Source organism: Oryctolagus cuniculus, chromosome 8 (assembly GCF_964237555.1).
Source record: "Oryctolagus cuniculus chromosome 8, mOryCun1.1, whole genome shotgun sequence".
In the NCBI taxonomy this organism is placed as follows: Eukaryota; Metazoa; Chordata; class Mammalia; order Lagomorpha; family Leporidae; genus Oryctolagus; species Oryctolagus cuniculus.
This window is the reverse complement of record NC_091439.1, coordinates 77,687,610-77,708,932: the sequence shown is the minus strand read 5'-3', so window position 1 is coordinate 77,708,932 and position 21,323 is coordinate 77,687,610. Positions and strand designations below refer to the sequence as shown.

Here is a 21,323-nt window from a genome sequence, read left to right as displayed (position 1 = left end):
CAAAGTGGATCACATGCCTACATGTAAAACCTCAATAACAAATCTTCTAGGAGAAAATATTTGTGATCTTGGGTCAAGCAAAGATTTCTTAGATAGGATATCAAAAAGAAAAAAAGTATAAATTAAAGTGAATCAAAACTACAAACTTCAAAAGAGTACCATTAAGTGGATATAAGGATACTTTTTAGAAGGGTCTTTGAGACACTGTTTACAGCAAAGATTTCAAAGTTATAATTTAATGATATTTAAAAAGGAAAGTAGAGTACACACTTCCCAAGGTGCCTCACTTCCTAATGCTTGCAGACTGGAAGCCTTTCAGCCATCCTATACAACTTACCTGTCTAAGTAGCTCAGACAAGGGGCCCAACCATGTATTCCTATGTCTGCCTGTGCATATGACTAACACAACACCCACCAGTCTGTATTCCAATCTATTACTTAGTACAATATCATGTGCAAATGATAGAAATCTTAACTTAAATAAATTAACCAAAAAGAAAAAAATTTTGACTCATAAAGTCCAGAGATGGATCTAACTTCATTTATTACTGACTCAATGAAGAGCTCAAACTATCTCATTAAAATGTGAACATTCTCCATCTCTTTGCCACACTTTTTTTAAAGATTTGTTTATTTATTTGAATGTCAGAGTTACACAGAGAGAGAAAGAGAGGCAGAAAGAGAGGTCTTCCATCTGTTGGTTCACTCTCCAATTGGCTGCAACGGCTGGAGCTGTGCCGATCTGAAGCCAGGAGCCAGGAGCTTCTTCCAGGTCTCCCACACAAGTGCAGGGTCCCAAGGACTGGGGTCATCCTCTACTGCTTTCCCAGGCCACAGCAGAGAGCTGGATCGGAAGTGGAGCATCCAGGACTCAAACCAGCTCCCATATGGGATGCCCACACTGCAAGTGGCAGTTTTACCCACTACCCCACAGTCACCCCTGCCACAGTGTCTTAAAATACAGATTCCTAGGACCTACTTAAGGCTTGAAGAGTTAGAATCCCTAGAAGTTAGACTCCAGAATCTGTATTTAAAACAAAACAGAAACACCTTCCCAAAAGAATGCCACAAAGCTCATACTGGTAAAATGATTTGTCTGTGTATAGCAAGCTAACTACAAGTGTCTTGCAGATGAGGACAACTTCTTTTTGCACCCGAATCGGATCTAAGATTGTACTAGATGGGCACAAAACAGGTCCACTGCCAAGTTTGATAGCTATGGGAATGCTGTGAGCCTCACTCACGCTAGCATCAAAGGCACTGGGAAAAAAATTCTGATGAGCTTTTGGAGACATCTAGGCTCATGTAAATATAGCTGGAGTTAAAGTTTCTTAAAACAATTAGACCCAAAGAGTATTAATGGATAAATTAGAATTAGTGAGGAAAAAACCTCACACAGCATTTCAAAGAGCTCTATTCTTGGCTCCACCTTGTTCAACATTCTTTTGAACTTGGAAAAAGACATAGATGATAAATATAATACCTGCATCTGATAAAATTAGGAGATGACACATGATAAAGGGTGTATTTTATAATGTTCTTGAACAACACACTCACCGAGCCACGTGTTCAGTTTTGGTGTTCCGCCAGTCGGCATTATGCGTATTTTCTTTTTTCGTGCCTATATTGCTGGCTCCAGTTTTCTTCTGAGTATCAGCGTTTTGGCTGCCAGCTTGTCTAGACTTACATCTTTACAGCTCCAAATCTTCTGGGAAGAACCGGTTTTTCTCTTCCAAAAACTGGGGAAAAGTTCTGGCCTGATTTTCATCGAACAGAACCAGACACTCCACTTGCTATGAAACACCAGTCACAAGGGCCACGGGACACAGTGCTGTCATTGACCCTGACTATTGTCCAGTCTTGTCACTCAGGAGCTGGTGGTAATGTCAGCCACAGCTGAGACAAGCACAGATGCTTGTAGGTGGTCCACTCTCTCTCAAAAAAGTGGTTGCTGTTGTCATTAGAAAGGGGGCTGGCTGCTGAGCCTCTGAACAACGGAAAAGCCAGAGGCGCCTCGCACCAGGAGCTCATGCTCTACTCAGGAAGACGACTATCAGTGTAAGATGGTAAGTGCTGGGAGAAGGGTTTACAGAGTAAAGGGTAAGCAAGTTCACGCGGAGGCCATGGTTGTGGCCCCAGGAGACATCAGAGGGAGTTGATGGCTAAGGATTCTTGTCTGTGTGTGGTGTAGAAGAGGAAGTGGGAGTCACATGAGGAGGTTTCCAGCTATTTCCAAGACTTGATTGCCCTTGAAGGTAGGGATCATGTCGCGTGGTTTGTACCCGCCACTGCTTGCTGGAGTCAAATCCCCACTGGGAGGCTTGAGAGGGTGGAAACTCAGTCTGACCGTGGTGTTTCGAGGTGGGATCTTCAGGAGGTGATTAGGATTAGACAAGGGCCTGAGGGTGGAGCGTCCATGTTTGGATGCTGGCTCTATAAGAAGACACCTTTGCACTGGTGCCCTGCCTGTCTTTTGCCGCGGGATGAAATGCACTACCTCACATCTTGGCCAGGACTTCACCACGTGGTGCCTTGACCTTGCACCTCCAGAACTGTGAAGCAAAATGAGCTTTTTTTCTTTTAAACTTTACTGTGCTATGGTGCAAAAAGCAACAGAAAGTGAACTAATACCCACGTCTTATCTTTGCTTCCCCAGAAACCAATATGGTACTGGTGTCTAGAGACAGTCAATAAATGTTTGACGAACTCCTTAATATTCCCTCACGGCTCTTCAACAAGAATCTATCTAATGGTGGATTTGGAAGGTGACTAGCTAGCTTCCTATTCAGGGAAGGAAACGGACACAGCCAGCTTAGGTCATCACAGTTGCGCCACCCCCAGCCAGTGACGATGCCAACACTATCCCTGCAGAGACAGGAATACACGCAGGCCAATCCAAACCAAAATCCAGACAAGAAGAAGACTCGCTTTTGTAAAAAGCAGCAAAATGCGAATTAGAATAAAGAAAACGTTTCTATGGTGCTTAGAAGTTCTTTTTCTAAAGCCCCAAACACCACTAATGATTACAGATGTCAAGTGGTAAAAATGTATTTTACAGTGTTCTTGAATAAATAAGGCCTGGGGAAAAAAAATGAGGGGGAAACATGTTTGTTTGGGTGAATTGCTAAGCAACACCACACAGCCAGAAACTCCTTTTGGATTTCCTTTTGAAGGTGGAGACTGCGAGACCAACGGATACATTGGCTCGTGCCTGTTTCATCAGTTCATGTTTGAAAATAAAAGCAAAACAAGGAGACAATTCTAATAATACAAAAGCTAGAGGTGCGGAGACTACTATGTATTAAATTAGACTGTGTTTTTAAGGTTGCCTTTTAAAATGGCTTCCTCGAACGTCCACCGTGGCACCAAGATGAAGAAGTAGGGTTTGCACATGTCTCCAGAAAAATCTACTACTCGGATGAAATGGAACCAGTGTGTGGACTGGGCTATCTATGCTATTCAATACTGAACACCCTATAGATTGCTAGAATTTGTCATCTGAAAACAAGATTGTAAAAATCAGGCATTTGGCCAGCACCGCGGCTCACTAGGCTAATCCTTCACCTTGCGGCGTCAGCACACCGGGTTCTAGTCCCAGTCGGGGCACCAGATTCTGTCCCGGTTGCCCCTCTTCCAGGCCAGCTCTCTGCTCTGCCCCGGGAGTGCAGTGGAGGATGGCCCAAGTACTTGGGCCCTGCACTCCATGGGAGATCAGGAGAAGTACCTGGCTCCTGCCATTGGATCAGCGCGGTGCGCCGGCCGCAGCGCGCTGGCTGCGGCAGCCATTGGAGGGTGAACCAATGGCAAAGGAAGACCTTTCTCTCTGACTGTCCACTCTGCCTGTCAAAATAAATAAATAAATAAAAATAAAAAATAATCAGGCATTTAGCATAGCATTACGATGGCACTTAGGACGTCTGCTCCCATATCAGAGTGCCTGGGTTTGAGTCCTGGCTCAGCTCCCACTTCCAGCTTCCAGCTAATGCACACCCGAGGAGGCAGTAGTGATAGCTCATGGACTTGAATTCAGTTCCTGGCTCCTGGCTTCAGCCTGGCCCATCCCTGGCTGTGGAGGGCATTTGGAGGGTAAACCAGCAGATGGGAGATATTTTCTCTCTCTCTCTCTCTCTCTCTCGCTCTCGCTCTCTTTCTCTCCTATCCACCTTTAAAATAAATAAACATAAGTCAATAAAAATTTTTAAAAATAGGATGTGGCAAGCAGATGCAGAAAAACACAACTTTCTGTATCACACGTCAGTAGTGAGAGAAACCTTTTGAGAAGCAGGGCTTCAAGATGGGTAATAAAGGAAAGAATTCTGTGGGAAGGGAGAAAGTTATGCCTCAGGGCCAGCTCAGGCAAAGAAGAGACTCTCTGCAGGGGAAAGTCGTGGGAAGACACAAACACAATAGGGAACAGTAAGAAAGCAGACAGACTGCATGTACTGGAATACACGGCTTGTGTGGGGTTTGTGAAGCCTAATATCGAAATTAATACAGTGGAACTCCTGGAATATAAGATCCAGGAGCCACGGAACAACTACTCTTCAAGTAACAGTACACACAATTGGCTGGGAACATTTCTTGTGACGCTCTAGAAATAAACTTTGGGGTAGGCACACAACAACGTCTGAGTCGGGGATATGTAGACACATTCTCAGTCCATCTGAATTATCTTAAGGGTAGGAATATAGTCTCAGGAAGAATGCTTCAGATTTTAATAGAGAGAAAAACCTAGATTGTTCGCCAGGGTCTGAGCCCTTGGGTTCAGGGTCTGTTCCCCCTTCCTGGGCCTGCCTCTCCTCTCTGGGCCATGCCGGGAGGCGTCTTCATCGCAGGAGGTCCCTACGTGGCAGGCACCGTAGCCCTCCCCCACGACTGCTGGGGGCCCAGGGCTGTGCCATTGAACGCTTCGCATGCCTACCTCCTAATTCAGCGCACCAGGCATTTCCTCAGAATGAATTGCTAAAGAGCATGAGCCCTGGCCGGCCTTGCCTTTCGAGAAGCCAAAATGAAGTGAAGAACGCCTATCCTTAGGTAGAGCCATAGCAGGATCATGCGACAGGGAGCTAAAACAACCCCAGTAGGAGTGGATCCTATGAGCACAGGGCACCAACAAGTACAGTTGCACAAATACACAGTGTGGGAGGCCACACTAGAGAAGTAGATGGGCAGTTGTTACGGCTAAACGGGGTCCTCTCAGAAACTGCCATGCAGAAGTCCTAACCAGGGTATAGGGCCTAGGACTTTAAAGAGGAAATTAAGGGGGCTGCCGCTATGGCGCAGAGGGTTAACACCCTGGCCTGATGCACCGGCATTCCATATGGGCTCCGATTCTAGTCCTGGCTGCTCCTCTTCCAATCCAGCTCTCTGCTATGGCTTGGGATAGCAGTGGAAGACGGTCCAAGTCCTTGGGCCCCTGCACCCACGTGGGAGACCCAGAAGAAACTCCTGGCTCTGGATCAGCGCAGCTCCAGCCATTGCGGCCATCTGGGGAGTGAACCATCAGATGGAAGACATGTCTCTCAGTCTCTACCTCTCTCTGTAATTCCGTCTTTCAAATAAATAAAATAAATCTTTAAAAAAAAAAAAGAGGTAATCAAGTATATTTAAAGAAGTCATCGTGTTAAAACGAGGGCATCAGGGTAGGCTCTCCTTCAGCACCACTCTCTATCCCTACAGGAAGAGAAAAGCAGGACACAACCCTTTGCAGAGGGAAGCTCATGTCAGGACACAGTGTGGGGAGCAATCCGGACTGGACTGAGTTACTGGAATTAAGACTTATTCTATGCATCTGCTCTCCCACAATATGGCGCTGGGAGAGAAGTAAACAGCTTCCGCGCAGCTGCCTCCAGTTCAACCAATTAACTGTAGGACTTGCTCCTGATTGGAGAGCAGCGTACTCGGCGTGTGGGCAGCCGAGTTGGGATTGGCGGAGGAGGACTATAAAGGAGGAGAGAGACGGCATGCACCGGGAACATCTATGAGGAACATCTAAGGGGAACATCTGAAGGAACACCTGTGCAGCCCCCCAGAGAGCCGGCCGGCGGTATGCCGCTCCCCTGCGGAAGTGGGGAATGTGGCCAGGGGGAACTGCCCTTCCACGGAGGTGGAAGGGATAGTAGCCAACCCGGGAAGAACCAGCAGCAAACCCGGGGAGGGCCGAGCAGACAAAAGAACAGCGCAGGGTCCTGTGTCGTTCCTCCACGAAGACGGGGAGCGACACACAGACAGAGGGATTCCTGCACACCAAGGAGCCAGGCCTGCGGAGACGCCCACCCTGCCCACAGCTCAGGAGAAAATTGAAGTCTCTGCTTCCAGCCCCGCCTCCCAGGTTCTCTGGTACAGAAGCGGTAGCGAACAGATACAGGAGACGATTCTGAAAACTGGGCCGAATCACGACATAAATTAAATTTTATGCTCTAAGCTTCCGGAAGCCCACAAAGGTGTCTACACAATCAACATGCCCAATGAGCACCTTTGCTTCTGGAATACAATTTGGGGACACTGTGGGTGCTGCAGTGGAGGATGGAGGTGGAATTGACAGGGATCAATCGATCCACGTGGAACCGCACGGGAAATAAGGTTCCAATGAGAAACCAGGAATTGTTGGGGCGGATGGAAGATTTGGGGAGGGGAGGAACGCAGACAGCAAGGGCATCAGGCAGAAGGGTATCCTGGGAAGAGAGGGGACAGCGAAGTCCCAAACCTCAGCTAGCAAAAGGGGGCGTGGAGCAGGTTTGAAAGGAGGGACAAAGATTTTTGTAAAGCGCCAGACCCATTCAGTCAATCGGAGCTCTGGGCCTAGGGCCTGAGGCGCGTCTGTGTCACTCCAAGGCCATCACTGGGCACTGGGGGTGGGGGGCGAGGGCAGGAGGGGGACACCAAGGATCTGACAGTCCCAGGACAAACCCCTGGGATCCCCACAAGGTGTGGAGGTGGGAACCCAGCAAAGATAGAAGAAACCACCCCCAAAGGCCGCAAAGTCAGGGAACAGAGGCAGTGTGTGCAAAACAAGTGAGTGTTTGCAAGTTCAAGGCTCCTTGCCAAGAGGGAAAGACGTTTGTGGCCCCGCTGCAGACCCCAGCTCGGGCTGGTTTTCGTTCGTCCGCACCATCCTACAAAAGGGGTTTCTCGCTCTCCCCCTCGACACTTTGGGAAATCGAGGCAGAAGTGGCTGACGGATAACGGAGACGCACGCATCCTGCCAAGGTCAGGCGGGGGGCCACAGCTCCAGGAGCCCTTTCCCCGCAGGTGGGCGGGCGAGCCGGCGGGTCGGCGACTCTCTCCCTCCCCGAGCCTTCCACCCAAATGGAATGTGGGCGCCCGCGCCCGCCTGGGCTCCGGCTCCACCTGGAACGCGCGCCCGGGGCGAGCGCGCGGGCCGCTGGGCGCGGCGAGGGGCGGGGAGGCGGCCGAGGGGGCGGGGGCCGCGGGCTGTGGGGCGGTCGGGGGCGGGGAGCAGGCGGCGGCGGGCCCGGGGAGAAAAGAACATGGCTCCGGCGGTGGGCAGCGCCGAGCGCCGCGCCGTGCGCCCGCGCGCCGGCCGCCAGTGACCGCGATGGTCAACTCGAGCCGCGTGCAGCCGCAGCAGCCGGGGGACGCCAAGCGGCCGCCCGCGCCGCGAGCGCAGGGGCCCGGCCGGCTGGCGGCGGGCGTCACGGCCGCGGGCGCCGGCCTCGCAGCCCCGGGCGGCCTCCGCGAGCAGAGGGGCCTGGAGATCGAGATGGAGCGCATCCGGCAGGCGGCCGCGCGGGACCCCCCGGCCGGAGCCTCGGCTTCCCCTTCTCCTCCGCTCTCGTCGTGCTCCAGGCAGGCGTGGAGCCGCGATAACCCGGGCTTCGAGGCCGAGGAGGACGAGGACGAGGAGGAGGTGGAAGGGGAGGAAGGGGGCATGGTGGTGGAGATGGACGTGGAGTGGCGCCCGGGCAGCCGGAGGTCGGCTGCCTCCTCGGCCGTGAGCTCGGCGGGCGCCCGGGGCCGGGGACTAGGGGGCTACCACGGCGCGGGCCACCCGAGCGGGAGGCGGCGCCGGCGAGAGGACCAGGGCCCGCCGTGCCCCAGCCCGGCAGGCGGCGGGGACCCGCTGCATCGCCACCTCGCCCTGGACGGGCAGCCGCCCCGAGTGGCCTGGGCCGAGAGGCTGGTTCGCGGGCTGCGAGGTAAGAGCGCCTTCCGCAGCGGCCGCGGCGCAGCCCAGGGCCGCGGGCGCCGGCCGAGCGGGCAGCTGTCCGGGCTCCTGCTCGCATCCCGCGCCGCGTCCCCGCCTCCCTTGGAAGCGCCTCTGCTAGTTGGGCTCCATTTCCGGTACCCGGCGCGGAATGCCTCTGCACCCTTGTTAGCCAGTGCCTCCCTCTTTGGGATGTGTGAGCATTTTCTGCTGTACTGCTGAAAATAAGGAAAGGCTCGGTTAGGAAAGGGTCCGCCTTTTTGTCTTTTTGTCTGCTGCATGGGGGAGAAAGTGAATACTGCTTCCTAGTATAACTGAGGATGGTTGCAAGCACGCTGTTGCTTCTGCCAGAAAACCCAAAGAGAAGTTCTGCACCGGCACCCGCGCTCTTGCCCAGGTCCTGGTGCTCCTCCCCATCCCAGCCTGGAAAGGGTGACCGCCCGGGTTATCCCGGGCGTGGGCGGGGTCTGCCTCGTTGGGTTGTCCCTATGTTGTTTTGGTGATGCTTTGTTGATGTTTTGGGGAGAAGGAGTTGTTGGGAATGCCACGAATAGAAGAGAAATGACCTGAAAACAGTGATTTGGTCATTTCGAACTTGAGACTTTTTTTTCCCTAAAAACAAGTTGCAAAGAAAAGCCTGCATTACTTAAAAACAGTTGGAAGTATGTTTTTACGTAACTACATTCACCTTCTTTGAAATGCTGTCGGAATGAAGTCACCATATACCAGTTGATAAATGTGTCAGAACTCAGTGCCCCAACTCTTCGGAAGGCAGGAAAGGAATTTGCAAAATTGCTAGTGCTGAGTAAGAGGACTTGAATTTTCCAATAGCAGATGGGATGCTGTTTTTACAGTTTTGTCAGAGGCATCATCAGGAAAACGTTGCATTGGCTCGTACCCTCCAGATTATTTTAATCTCCATTTTTGTAGAGTTTCTGTTCTCACTTCTTTTGCGCTATTCCCTGCCTTCCGCTTGTTGTCAGTTTTGAAAGGCCAAGGGAAAAGCTATCCTGGTGCTATTACGGCAGCGTGATTGAAGACCAGGTCGGACCTGCGTTCCTGCGTTCAGAGCCCAGATCCCATTTCTACCACTCATTGGCTGTGTGACCTTGAGCAAGTCACTTGACCTTTGTGAGCCCCAATTTTTGCACCTTTTTAAACAAAAGAGATGCTCCTCATACTTAGTGTAGGGTTTACTGGAAAATTAAATTAGGTAAGACTTGTAAAATGTGTAGCAAGTCTTTGCCATGTTGAGACTACATCAGAAACTGATAAAAGTATGCGTTTTGGTGCTTCTTTTATAATAGTACTCTAGTTAATTCAGGAAAACTTGTATGAATGTATTCATAAAATACTAGTACTTCTCAAGGTTCAAAAGGAAATTATATATCACTTTACACTACTTAGAATGTACTCTTTAAAAATATTCACTGAAGTGAAAGAAGTTTCTTAGAAGTTAATAAATAATGGTAAGTCACATGATCGTTTTAGCTCAGTTTAAGCATTTGACAACCCACTTAACCTAGTAGGAATAAACTCAATATGGAATACAATGAAACAAGTGTATATACAAATTTATTTCTTTTGAAAAGATACCAGAGGAGCCAGCTTTGTGGTACAGCAGGTTAGATTGCCACCTGCAGTGCTAGCCCCAGCTGCTCCACTTCCCAGCCAGCTCCCTGCCCTGGGAAAGCAGCGGAGGATGGCCCAAGTCTTTGAGCCTCTGTACCCATGTAGCAGATCCAGATAGAGTTCCTGACTGGCCTGGCCCAGTCTTGGCCGCAGCCAACTAGGGAATGAACCAATGGATGGGAGATTGCTCTTTCTGTCTCTAACTCTGCCTTTCAAATAAATATTTTCATTGGTCATTGATGTCAGAAGATGTATATTGAATGAGGTCAGCCTTAAAACTTCTAGTCAAACCACATCAGTGGTCTAATTTGTCAGCAGGCAGACTACATTTTTAAGAAACTTTAAAAATTCATTCTATAACTTTCCTTTATGAAGAGGTGTAGTTGATATTCTTATCATTTATCAGAAAGGCTATGTTTATTAAAGATTTTGCAGCACTAGCAGCTACAAAAAGAAATGAATAGCACATCACCATTTTCCTACAGACAAAACCCAGAAAGTAAAATGAATAACCAGGAACAAGTTGCGATTTTTACCTTGTTGGGCTCACACGCACCACCAAAGCAGCACCCCCAGACCAGCACAAAGTGACTTTAGCAATTTCTAACTGGGGGGAGATAGGACGAGTTTGGAGTTGATCAGGACCTTCCCTACCTTTATGGCTTCCTACAGTTTACTCAAAACTTCTGGGCCTCAGCTTCTCGTTCATCAAGTAGGGGAGTTGAACCTAATCTCCAAGTTCCTTCCAGCTTCACTGTGCTCTAGGTTCTTTAAATTCTAATGTATTTGTTTTGTTTGAAAGAAAGAGATCTGCTATCTGCTGCTTCACTCCCCAGACTGTCTACAATAGCCAGTCAGAAGCCAAGGGCCAGGAACTCAAGTCAGACTGTCACATGTGGGTGGCAGAGACTCAAGTACTTGAGCCATCACCTGCTGGCCCTGGAGTGTGCATTAGCAGGGAGCTGGAATTGGAAACTGAGCCAGGACTCCATCCCAGGCCCTCTAATCTGGGATGTGGGTGTCCTGACCAGCAGCCGGACCACTGTGCCAAACACCTGGCCCCTGGATGGTTTAACTACATGAATCCAAAGTGGACAACAAGTGGTGTTTTTTGCCCCTTGGACAATGGATTGTGTGTGTCCTTAGCAGAAGAAAGATAGTAAAGAAAGGAAAATGCTTGGCTGTGGGCTGCATCATCTCTAACCAAGGCATTAGAAATATGCCCCCAAATGTTTGAAAGCTTTTGAGCAGGCACCAATGTGCTGAAGGAGACTGAGTGAACAGTGTGGGGTGCAGGAGAGCTTTCAGAGGGACACGCCTGAGGCCAGAAACCCAGGTAGGACACAGCCAGGGACAAGGTGACAAAGTCCAGGACAAAAGGAAGCAAGGCATGGCTTAAAGGTTAAAGGGTGCCCGGACCTACAGGTGTCTCCAGCAATCTTGTTCACTCTTTTTAACAAATGCCTTTTAGGGTAAAGATAAAAAACTAGCATTCTAGTTGAGTTTCCAAATTTTTGGAATTCCTACAGTTGAATGTTTTATGGGTGTATCAACTTGTTGAAGTCAGTTCTTATTTGTTATTGTAGACAAATGTGTATATTCTTAGACTTTGTGTATGTGATTTTGCTTTTTTGTTCCTGGAGAAGTAACAACATGTTAGCTACACTAGTTGGACTAGGCTAAGCTTCTAAAACGGAAGCCCGCCCTCCTGTTCAGTGCCTTTGCTCGTGTATTGTTCCTAGGAGGGTATTCTGAGTTAGTGGCTTTGCTCCATGCGGTTATTCCAGCACCCAAGTTCCTTCCCTCTCATGACTCTCCCAGGAGTGCTGTCATTATCCACGTGGTGCAGGCTGGACAGCCGCATCCAGGTTCTGATGCAAAGAGCTTCAGGAAGGCTCACCAGGGCCGTTGACACAAAGCCCTCACCCTGGATCTGGCCTGCGTCTCTTGCATTCCAGCTCTGTTGGCAAGGCTCTTAACTGTGTGACCACGGGGACCTGTAGGGGCAGCTGGAGACTAAAAGGCAGGCACACGTGCTGGAGGAGAGGGGTGGATTTTGTCAAGTTAAGAATTTTTGTCACATTACTGCTAGGGCTCTAGTGAGATAGTAGGTCTACTGGTCTCCAAGAGTCTGACTTTGACATTGAAATGGGCATGCTGTTTAAGTGACCTCTGACACAAGCTTGGTCACCATGAATTTTGCCATGATCTATTTAACTTGCATTTTTCCTGCCTTCCCTTCTGCTGTCTGAAAGGGAGCATATTCAGCAACTGGAAAGATTATTAAGACTCAAAGATCAGAACCTGACTCTAGGTGATGGCGCCACACAGAAACTGCGAACATCCAACCCACCAGTCTTTCTTGCAGATCTCATACAGTGACTCATAAATCTAGTCTGCCCTGAGGCTTCAGAGCAGAGTCTCATTTCATCCCCAGCTGAGCATTTTCCCAAATTAGAAGTTATCCAGGGTGTAGAGGACAGTTTTGCCCCTCAAAACATCTGGCAGAATGTGCTAAGGGTAGCAACGGTCCCACAAGAGAATCCCCAAAGCAATGAAAAGCTAAGATCTGGAAACACACTTCATTTTCCCAGCTGGTGGCAGGGGGAGGGATGTAGCTCCTGTTAACTCCTGGATTAAATTAAGGATGCTGCTGACAAACATCCTGCAATGCACATGACATCATCTCTGCCCGCCCCCCTCCCCACCACCACCCTGCCTATCCGATTCAAGTGGAGTCCGACAGTGTGTGTCCTTTGGTGTCTGGCTTATGTCACTTAGCCTGATGGTCTGTCTCTCCGTTGGTGTCCATTTCAGAATGATGTAGAGATCCTGCTCTAAATGGATTTGGGGTTCATCACAAATAGCATGAGGTTCCTGCGTATGGTAGCATGTATCTGGATTTCATCCCTTTGCATGACGGAATTCTGTCCCACTGTATGTACATGAATGGACATGCCACGTTTTGGTTTTCCACTCATTCTTTGTTGGAGACTTGGGGTATTTCCCTATCCTTTTTGGGCTACTCTGGCTCTCCCTTTACTTTTAATTCAAACTTTACCCATCTCTTCATCTTTTTATTTTTTTAATTTACACTGTAATTTTAAGCAAAGGAGATTAAATATTTTCATGATTATGGGGACTTTTTTGAGGGGGTTTTGCAGTCAACAAACATTTTTTGAAAAACCGACTCTGGTAGATCCTAGGTCCCATGGATACAGATGAATAATACAAGCTTTGCACTTTGAAGCAGCTCAGAGTTTAGTAGGGGCAACAGAAGTACACATAATTGCAGTGCAAGTCACAGGTGAGGGAGGAACCCAAAGAAGAAAGGATCTGCTGCACCTGGGGAAGTCAGAGGCAGCTTCCAGAGGGAGTGAAACTTGAGCTACATTTTGAAGAATTAAGGGAAATTCAAAGAGGGGAAAACAAGAACAAGACTAAGCAATCGGAACCTTTTCAAGTAGGCATTTGGAGTCAGTGGAAGCTTCAGGCAGGAGGCTGACGTCTTCACCTGTCTGGGAGTGAGGTGGGTGGGATTGGCGGCTGGGAGGCCAGATCAGGAGGTGAGCCTGCAGGGGAAGGTGAGGAGAACTGTGTCCGAGCAAGTGAGAGGGATGGCAGGGAACTGGAGGAAAGAACTGTAGAACCTGCTCCATGTGAGAGAGAAGAGAAAGACGTGTTCTAGGTGAAGTCCTGGATTCTGGCTTGGTAGCATCGACCCAAACAGGGAGAATGGGTTTCTTGAGAAAGAAAAAGTGGCCGGTGCCGCAGCTCACTAGGCTAATCCTCCGCCTAGCGGCGCCGGCACACCGGGTTCTAGTCCCAGTCGGGGCGCCAGATTCTGTCCCTGTTGCCCCTCTTCCAGTCCAGCTCTCTGCTATGCCCCGGGAGTGCAGTGGAGGATGGCCCAAGTACTTGGGCCCTGCACCCCATGGGAGACCAGGATAAGTACCTGGCTCCTGCCTTCAGATCAGCGCGGTGCGCTGGCCGCAGCGCGCCAGCCGTGGTGGCCATTGGAGGGTGAACCAACGGCAAAGGAAGACCTTTCTCTCTGTCTCTCTCTTACTGTCCACTCTGCCTGTCAAAAAAAAAAAAAAAAGAGAGAGAAAGAAAAAGTAAGACCTTTGGGGGACATGTGAGTGAGGTGTCAGCAGAGAATGCAAGTGAAACTGACCGTTAGCCACTGTGTACACAGGGTCTTCAAAAGGATCCTGGGAATGGGTACTACGAGAAACTACACATGGGTTTCAAAAATGATCTTGCATCAAATAATCCTTAACATCCATTTTTCCACAGACTTTTTGAAGGACCCTTATATACAAGTTTGCACCTCAAGAGAGGGCTGAGAATTCAAGATTCAGGAGCTAGTGTCATTGAAAGTAGCAACTGACTAGACTAGAAAATGGACCAAAACTAGTAAAATGTCACTCCCCTTTCTAAATGTGTCTTATAATTCAAATGTGTATTGAGAGGGATTGCATTCCTCTGTCTAAAGAAGCCCACATGTTTCTTAGAGGATTCGCTCATCACGTTAAGACACCAGAGAGTTTGGTCACACTATTCATAATGAACCGAAAGTCTATTCAGATCTGGATCTTGACATCATTCTGAAATCTGGACCAGCTGGGTGTCCGCAGTAGGACATTTTATAGGTTTGAATTTGTTTCTGGAGCTATAAACAGACCTCTTCCAAGCACTCTTAAGTGCTTTATACATGGTATTTCTAGTTCCCAGGAACTTCCACGAAGTAGTACTCTTGTTCCATTTTCAATTGGGGGTCATGACCTTAGGTAAATTCTCACAGCTCATAGGTGGCTGGGTTAGTGTGAAGCATAAAACCTATGCTGAACACCTTTTGACATGGAACTGGAATATTTACAGAAGAAATAGTAGCGCAGCTGGGATTGGTTCCCCAATGGTTGAGGAGGACGTGTGAGTTTCAGTGAAGCACAGTCACTGACGAGCTGGTAGTTGTGGGGCTTGATAATAGATGATAAGAGTGCATTATATCAGTCTCTCTTTTTGATGTTTTCTGAAATAAAAAGATTTTGAGAAACCTAGGAGAAAATTGTTGGGGAGGTGACTTTTTTTTCAAAGTCAACTGTTTATGTTTGGGACATCTTTTGTTTTGAGTCATCCATCTCAGAGAGTCCACAGAGGGTTCATATTAAGTAATAGCATGCAGAGGAACACGCTGTGTAGGTGATGTCCTCTGGCTGCAGACCCTGGCATTAGCAAAGCGCCCTCTGGAAACTAAAGGAAGTTGGAAAGCTGCCCAGTGTCCCTTCCATTCCACTGTCTCCCTGACACCTGGAGATACCCTGTTTACTTGGACGTGAGCACCTAGAATGCAGGGAAGGTACTGCACACTAACCAGGGGGATTGTGGGAAAAGACCGCAGTTAATTCTGATGAATGTCATCCTTTAGAACACGGCCTCCATCCTTAACCATTCGTATCCTATCCATTCTGCTTAACCCAGGAAGTAGCTATTTTTCCTGTTTGTGGATGCTGCCGTTTCTCACCCATCAGCAAGTGAACAGGTTCCAGGGGCAAAACAGAATGAAAATTTTAAAGCAGTAAATATTTAGGGAAGTAAGTAATTTAGAGAAAGTAAATTCATACAAGGGTACTATATGAGAATATAAGTAAGGGGACGTGTTTCTTTCATGGTTTCTTTTACTGTTTTATCTCAAAGGCTAGGATTCAATTGCCCTAGACTATTGCAAGTTTAGGTTAAATAAAACTTAATAAGAGTGTTTTTTTCCTACATGTAGGCCACACAAGTGCATTTGTAAATATTAAGAGCCACACTATTCCTTAGTGCATGGTTATCTATAAACTATGGGAAAAACTGAAATCACGGACCAAGTGGGACAGGGCAGAAGTCTTTCATGATGATAGTCTAACAATCTGTATTTACATGCATATTTTAGGCTTGGCTGCCAAAGAAATCTTTCCCGAATAAATGGTGGTGTGGCTGTTACAGGGCTACCGAGCCTAACACTTGGCTGCCTCTGTGTTATTCTGAGTTGTAATTTTCCATGTCATCTACATTTGTAATAATTCCTTAATATGATAGAGTTTTAACGAACAAACATTCTGCTTGCTGCATTTCTTCTGAGTGAGTAATTCCCTGACAACTACCAGATCTTGGCAGAAGCAAATCTGGTCATAAGTTAGGCTCCACTTTCAGTGTGCGAAATTTAGGATGCGTAATACGATGTATTTGAATTCAGATACAGATTTTTCCTAAAGGAAATTTAGAGAGAAAAGGAAATGAAAAAACCCAAATTTAGGAGTAGAACTAATATTTTATTATGACTTAAAAAAATACATAAACACTAGTGATGAAGTCATTTCTTTGATGTGAAAGACCGTAGGCCATTTTTCCCTCTTCTTGGTGTGGTTTGATTGTGGCTTAAGTGCTGAGTTTCCATGATTGAAAGAGTTAAGATGTGTGGGATAAAAGCGCGAGGCAATATGCGGGGGCCAGGTTGGTTTCCACTAACAGTCAACCCAGTCTGAAAGCCCTGAGAAGTTTGTCTTTTTTGGAAAAGGTTAAGGTTCTTCCAAGTAAGCAGCAATGTGACTTGACCACACTATTCATTAACGGGTTTGGACAGCCACCATGTCTGTCTGCCAGCCCTATCCCAAACTGCAGGAACTCTCCAGCAAGCTCGCCGAGGGTTATGTCATCTGCACTTAGCCAGCCCCACTCTTTTTCCATCTGCTAAAATAGAGAACATGGTTGCTGATTTTACTCTTTCTCCAAAGGGGGAGACAGAAGTTGGATGAGTTGTTGCTCTTAATGTAAACAGCATGTTAATTGGCTTTTGAAAAATCTGTTCAACCAAGCATGCGTAGTGTAGTCAGTCACCATTGAGTTTGTTTCAGGACAAAGACCAGCACAGAGCAGTATGTTAGATGCTTGATTGATTGCTTCCTTGTCAATTTGAGCCATCCGAGGCTTCTTTGAATCAACGTGACTTAGAAGATATTATGTGTAATGTAGTCATGATGGGTTTATTGGGAAGATAACAAGTGGGATTCTTGCCCAGATAGGAGGAGCTATGTGTTAGGCACATCTGTTTAATCTTAGTTTTAACTCATTTCCTGTTCTGTTTCTAAACTTTTACTCAGATGTCCACAGTGGTCTTGAGAGTTTAGACAATGATCAATCATTGCCTTGTGTTTTGCACATTTTGGGGGAGATTGCGAAGTAACAGATTCTCCTGCTAAGCCAGAGTTTCAGTTACATTCAGAATGTGCTAGATACAGATACGGGAGAATCTTCCATACAGATTATAATCTTTATTCTGTTTTTTTTTTTTTTTTCCTTTTTGTCATTGATGAGATTTCTTAACTAAAATGACTTTTTCCCATTATATTGAAGGTCTCTGGGGAACAAGACTCATGGAGGAAAGCAGCACTAATCGAGAGAAATACCTTAAAAGTGTTTTACGGGAACTGGTCACATACCTCCTCTTTCTCATTGTATTGTGCATCTGTAAGTAGACTGTTTCCTTTTGAAATATGGGAATGTTTGAAAGTGTTTGACTTGAAAATATCATATTTAAAATAAAGGACCTGTACATGCACCAGAAGACTCAAGTTAGAAGTTGCCTACCCGGTCTTGTTGCCAGTTCCAGTCTAGAATTTGGCCAAGTTCTCTTCTGCCCTCTGACAAACATTAACTAAAAATCTGCATGGCCAGTTCATTGTCACTTGTGACCATTTTTGCTAATAAATGCACATGGCAACCTGCCAGAAACGAAGAAGCTAAGTAAAAGGATGTTTTGCATTGGATTTTGTAAAAATATATTACCACTATTATTAGATCAACAGATGTAAAGTCTACCTAAGAATTGTCTGCAGCAAAATCACATTTCACTGTAAGGAATTACAAATAACATTACCTAACATCATTGCTTTTGACACGTATTTGGAGAGAAGTACACATCCCAGGCAATGGGAGTGGTGTGAGTAAGGTAGAGATCATGGATGTTTGAAAGTCCCCAGCTTTGGGATTTGGATATGTCCTATCAGTCTACCTCATTATTTCTTTTAACTCTTCAATAATTAGTAGGCTTTTACCTACTGGAAATATATGCAAACCTTTGTCTGTCTGTCTTCTTCTCTTCTTCAGTTTGTCCCTATATCCTCCAATAGGGTAGTGTAGGGACACCTTAGCTAAAAATTAGCTACAGAATCCATTTGCTCCAAGTCTGGAAATTCATAGGCAGTGGATCTACCCTCTGCTGTATCAGAGCATGTTGGATGGTGGATTTCATGCGTGCCCTCTGTAAAACCTTTTATGAGAACAGATAAGGTACCATATTCATGACCCTTAAGACTTTTTTTAAAAAGATTTATTTATTTATTTGAAAGTCAGAGTTACACAGAGAGAGAAGGAGAGGCAGAGAGAGAGAGAGAGAGAACAAGAGATCTTCCAGTCATTGGTTCACTCCCCAACTGACCACAACAGCCAGAGCTGTGCCACTCCAAAGCCAGGAGACAGGAGCTTCTTCCAGGTCACCCATGCGGGTGCAGGGGCCCAAAGACTTGGGCCATCTTCCACTGCTTTCCCAGGCCAGAGAGCTGGATTGGAAGTGGAGCAGCCATGTCTTGAACCGGTGCCCACATGGGATGCTGGCGCTTCAGGCCAGGGCATTAACCCACTGCGCCATGGCACTGGCCCTGAGACCTCCTTTTTAAAAAGTCAATTATTTGTTTGAAAGGCAGAGTCAGAGAGAGGCAGAGAGAGAGAGAGAGAGAGATTGAGAGATCGTCCATCTGCTTGTTCACTCCCCAAGTGGCCTCAATAACCCAGGCTGGACCAGTGTAAAGCTAGGAGCCAAGAACTCCATCCAAGTCTCCCACGTGGGGGCAGGGGCCCAAGCACTTGAGCCATCTTCTACTGCTCTCTCAGGTGCATTAGCAGGATAGGAAGTGGACTAGCCAGGATTCAAAACAGTGCCCATATGGGATGCTGGTGCTGCAAGCAGTGGCTTTGCCCACTATGCAACAGCACTAGCCCCTATTGGCTTCTTTTTTTTTTAAAGATTTATTTATTTGCAAGAGTTACACAGAGAAAGAAGGAGAGGCAGAGAGAGAGAGAGATAAAGGTCTTCCATCCATTGGTTCACTCCCCAATTGGCCGCAGCAGCTGGAGCTGTGCTGATCCAAAGCCAGGAGTTTCTTCTGTGTCTCCCACGGGGTGCAGAGGCCCAGGACTTAGGCCATCTCCTACTGCTTTCCCAGGCCATAGCAGAGAGTTGCATCAGAAGTGGAGCAGCCAGGTCTTGAACCAGCACCCATATGGGATGCTGGCACTGCAGGTGGCAGCTTTACTCACTACGCCTTAGTGCCAGCCCCAATTGGCTTCTTATTTTTAAGTGTACAGTTGAGCAGCTATCACAATCCAATTTCAAAACCTTCCACCATCTCCAAACTGTCCCCCAAACTCTGCTCTGTTGGCTGCGTTGGACTGAGTCAGCACCGCCCTTTCTCCTGCAGACACTTTCACTTGGCATTCTGCTGGCTGCACCCTCCTGGCTTTTGCCGGCCGAGGAGTTCTTGGTGTTTGTCTCATTTGTCTAAGACCTTCCTGGTGCCCCACCATTCTGCCATCTGCTTCTGAGTTTGACTGTTTTAGATTCTTCTAGTTTTTTCCCTATAGAATATGTCTGATAAGGATGCATCCGAACAGTCTTCTTTAATACATGTTGTTGTTGGTGTCGCATACTTTCACAGCAGCATGGAGCTGTCAGGAAAAATATTTCCAAAGTTGCCCTCCGTTAGCCACTCTGAACAACCAGGGCTGCCAAATTCAGACAGTTCACTTACTTGTCTAGAATCAGTAAAAATCTTCATAGTTGATCTAAGATGTTTATTTCTCTACTGTGTCAAAATCTCCTATAAGTGGCATGACGTTATTTTTTAAACATATTATCTAACGCAGAAATACTGACAAGTTATTCATGCTGTTAGAGCCGCAAAGCAAGAGATGTGGTATTTTTCACTTTTATGTTCTAAGCTGTTAGAGCTTGAAGTGCTGAGGTCACATTGGCTCCTGCAGAGAAGTGGTGCTTAAACATTAAACTGCAGTGGCCTGAAATATTAACAGGCTGTTCGCAATGATGGAGGTTTTTCTATTTTTTCTTATACAGAATAGTTTACCTCTGTACAGCTAGGATTTCAGTGGTCCCCTGAACTACCTGGGCATCAAAATCATCAGGAGACTTTTTTTTTTTTAATTACAATTTGCCCGGATCAACTAAATCAGTGCTTCCAAGATGTGACCAAGGGAACTGAATTTTCTGATGCACTGATAAGTTTAAGAAGTAGGCTGGATAAGTGAACTAAAGACCATGAGTTTTAGGAAACATGCCTGAAGTCACATAACAAATCTTTCTTTCTCATCTTAGAATTTTCATGCTTTCTGTTCATTTTCACAGTAATCACATTGTTTCTTATAGCAGTAGTTCCACACTTTACAAAAAAGATCTTATTTTCAGAATATTATGCAATCTCTGGGTAAGAAGTTATACGGCCAAACTTCCACTGAATGCTGAAAGCTCCCTCACAGAGTCCCCCCAGAATGGCCCGTCCTGCTGCCTCTGAGCAGGAGTCCCAGGTGGAAAGAGTGACTTGCTTGGAAGAATTCACCTCACTTTTCTGTAGCGAGTTAGAAAGTTTTTCCTTGTATGAAGCTGAAGAGAATCCCCAGGACAGCTCCCGGTCGCCACCACCAGCCTCACCTCTACCCAGTACCTTTTCCACAGCAACCCCGCAGAAGTTTGGAGACACACACCCAGTCTCCAGATTAAACCTTTCCGGTTTCTTCAGCTGTTGGTCATGTGATTGGAGACGAGATTTTGAATAACACACACAAGGGAAACTTCAGCTGGCACATGTTCTGTTTGTCACTGTCCCCAAGGAGCAAGAATGTCACCAGGAGGAAGGGGCCAGCAGCTTCCCCGGCCAGACGCTGACTTGAGGTCCATGCATCCTACCATGGCCAGACCACTGAGGCCGCCTCAGCACAGGAATGATTGATCCCTTAGTGTCCTCCCTGGAATCTGTAGCGCACTGTGTCGCCCTGCTCATGTCTGAGCACTTTTTTCCTGGATCCTGCTGAGGGACCTCCCTCTCCGCCGTGCTAAATTCATCTCGGTAGGATCTGCTCATCATTCCGATCTGTTGAAATGATCTTGGATCGAGATCCATCTCACACATCAGCCATTCCTCTCAGCTTACAGGATCGGCAGGGTTTCATCTTGTCCTTATCTCTGTGAGCTAATAAATGCAAACAGCCTGAGAGTATCAGTCCATTAATCAATACTCTTCGGGTGGAGTTTACCTCATTATGCTATCATCCAGCTCTGAGCATTCCTGAAACAGCATAATAGGAAACAATTTTTTCTCAGTGCCTGTCTGTATAACTCCACCGTTCCCCTGTCAGCTGTTGGCCAGAGTAAGTGAGGATAAACACCCAGCACAGCCCTACTGGCTCCTTG

General features: G+C 47.2%; 1 protein-coding gene across 1 annotated transcript in view; it reads left to right on the top strand.

Annotated features, from left to right (window-relative positions):
* Nucleotides 1-7,459: 7,459 nt before the first annotated feature.
* Nucleotides 7,460-21,323, top strand: part of LOC100008872 (polycystin-2) — a 55,578-nt gene continuing 41,714 nt past the window's right edge. Inside the window, exons 1-2 of the mRNA XM_002717010.5 lie at nucleotides 7,460-8,159; nucleotides 17,198-17,311. Of these exons, the coding sequence (XP_002717056.2) occupies nucleotides 7,559-8,159; nucleotides 17,198-17,311 (715 nt within the window). The 5' untranslated portion in view covers nucleotides 7,460-7,558. The remainder of the gene's footprint in view (nucleotides 8,160-17,197; nucleotides 17,312-21,323) is intronic.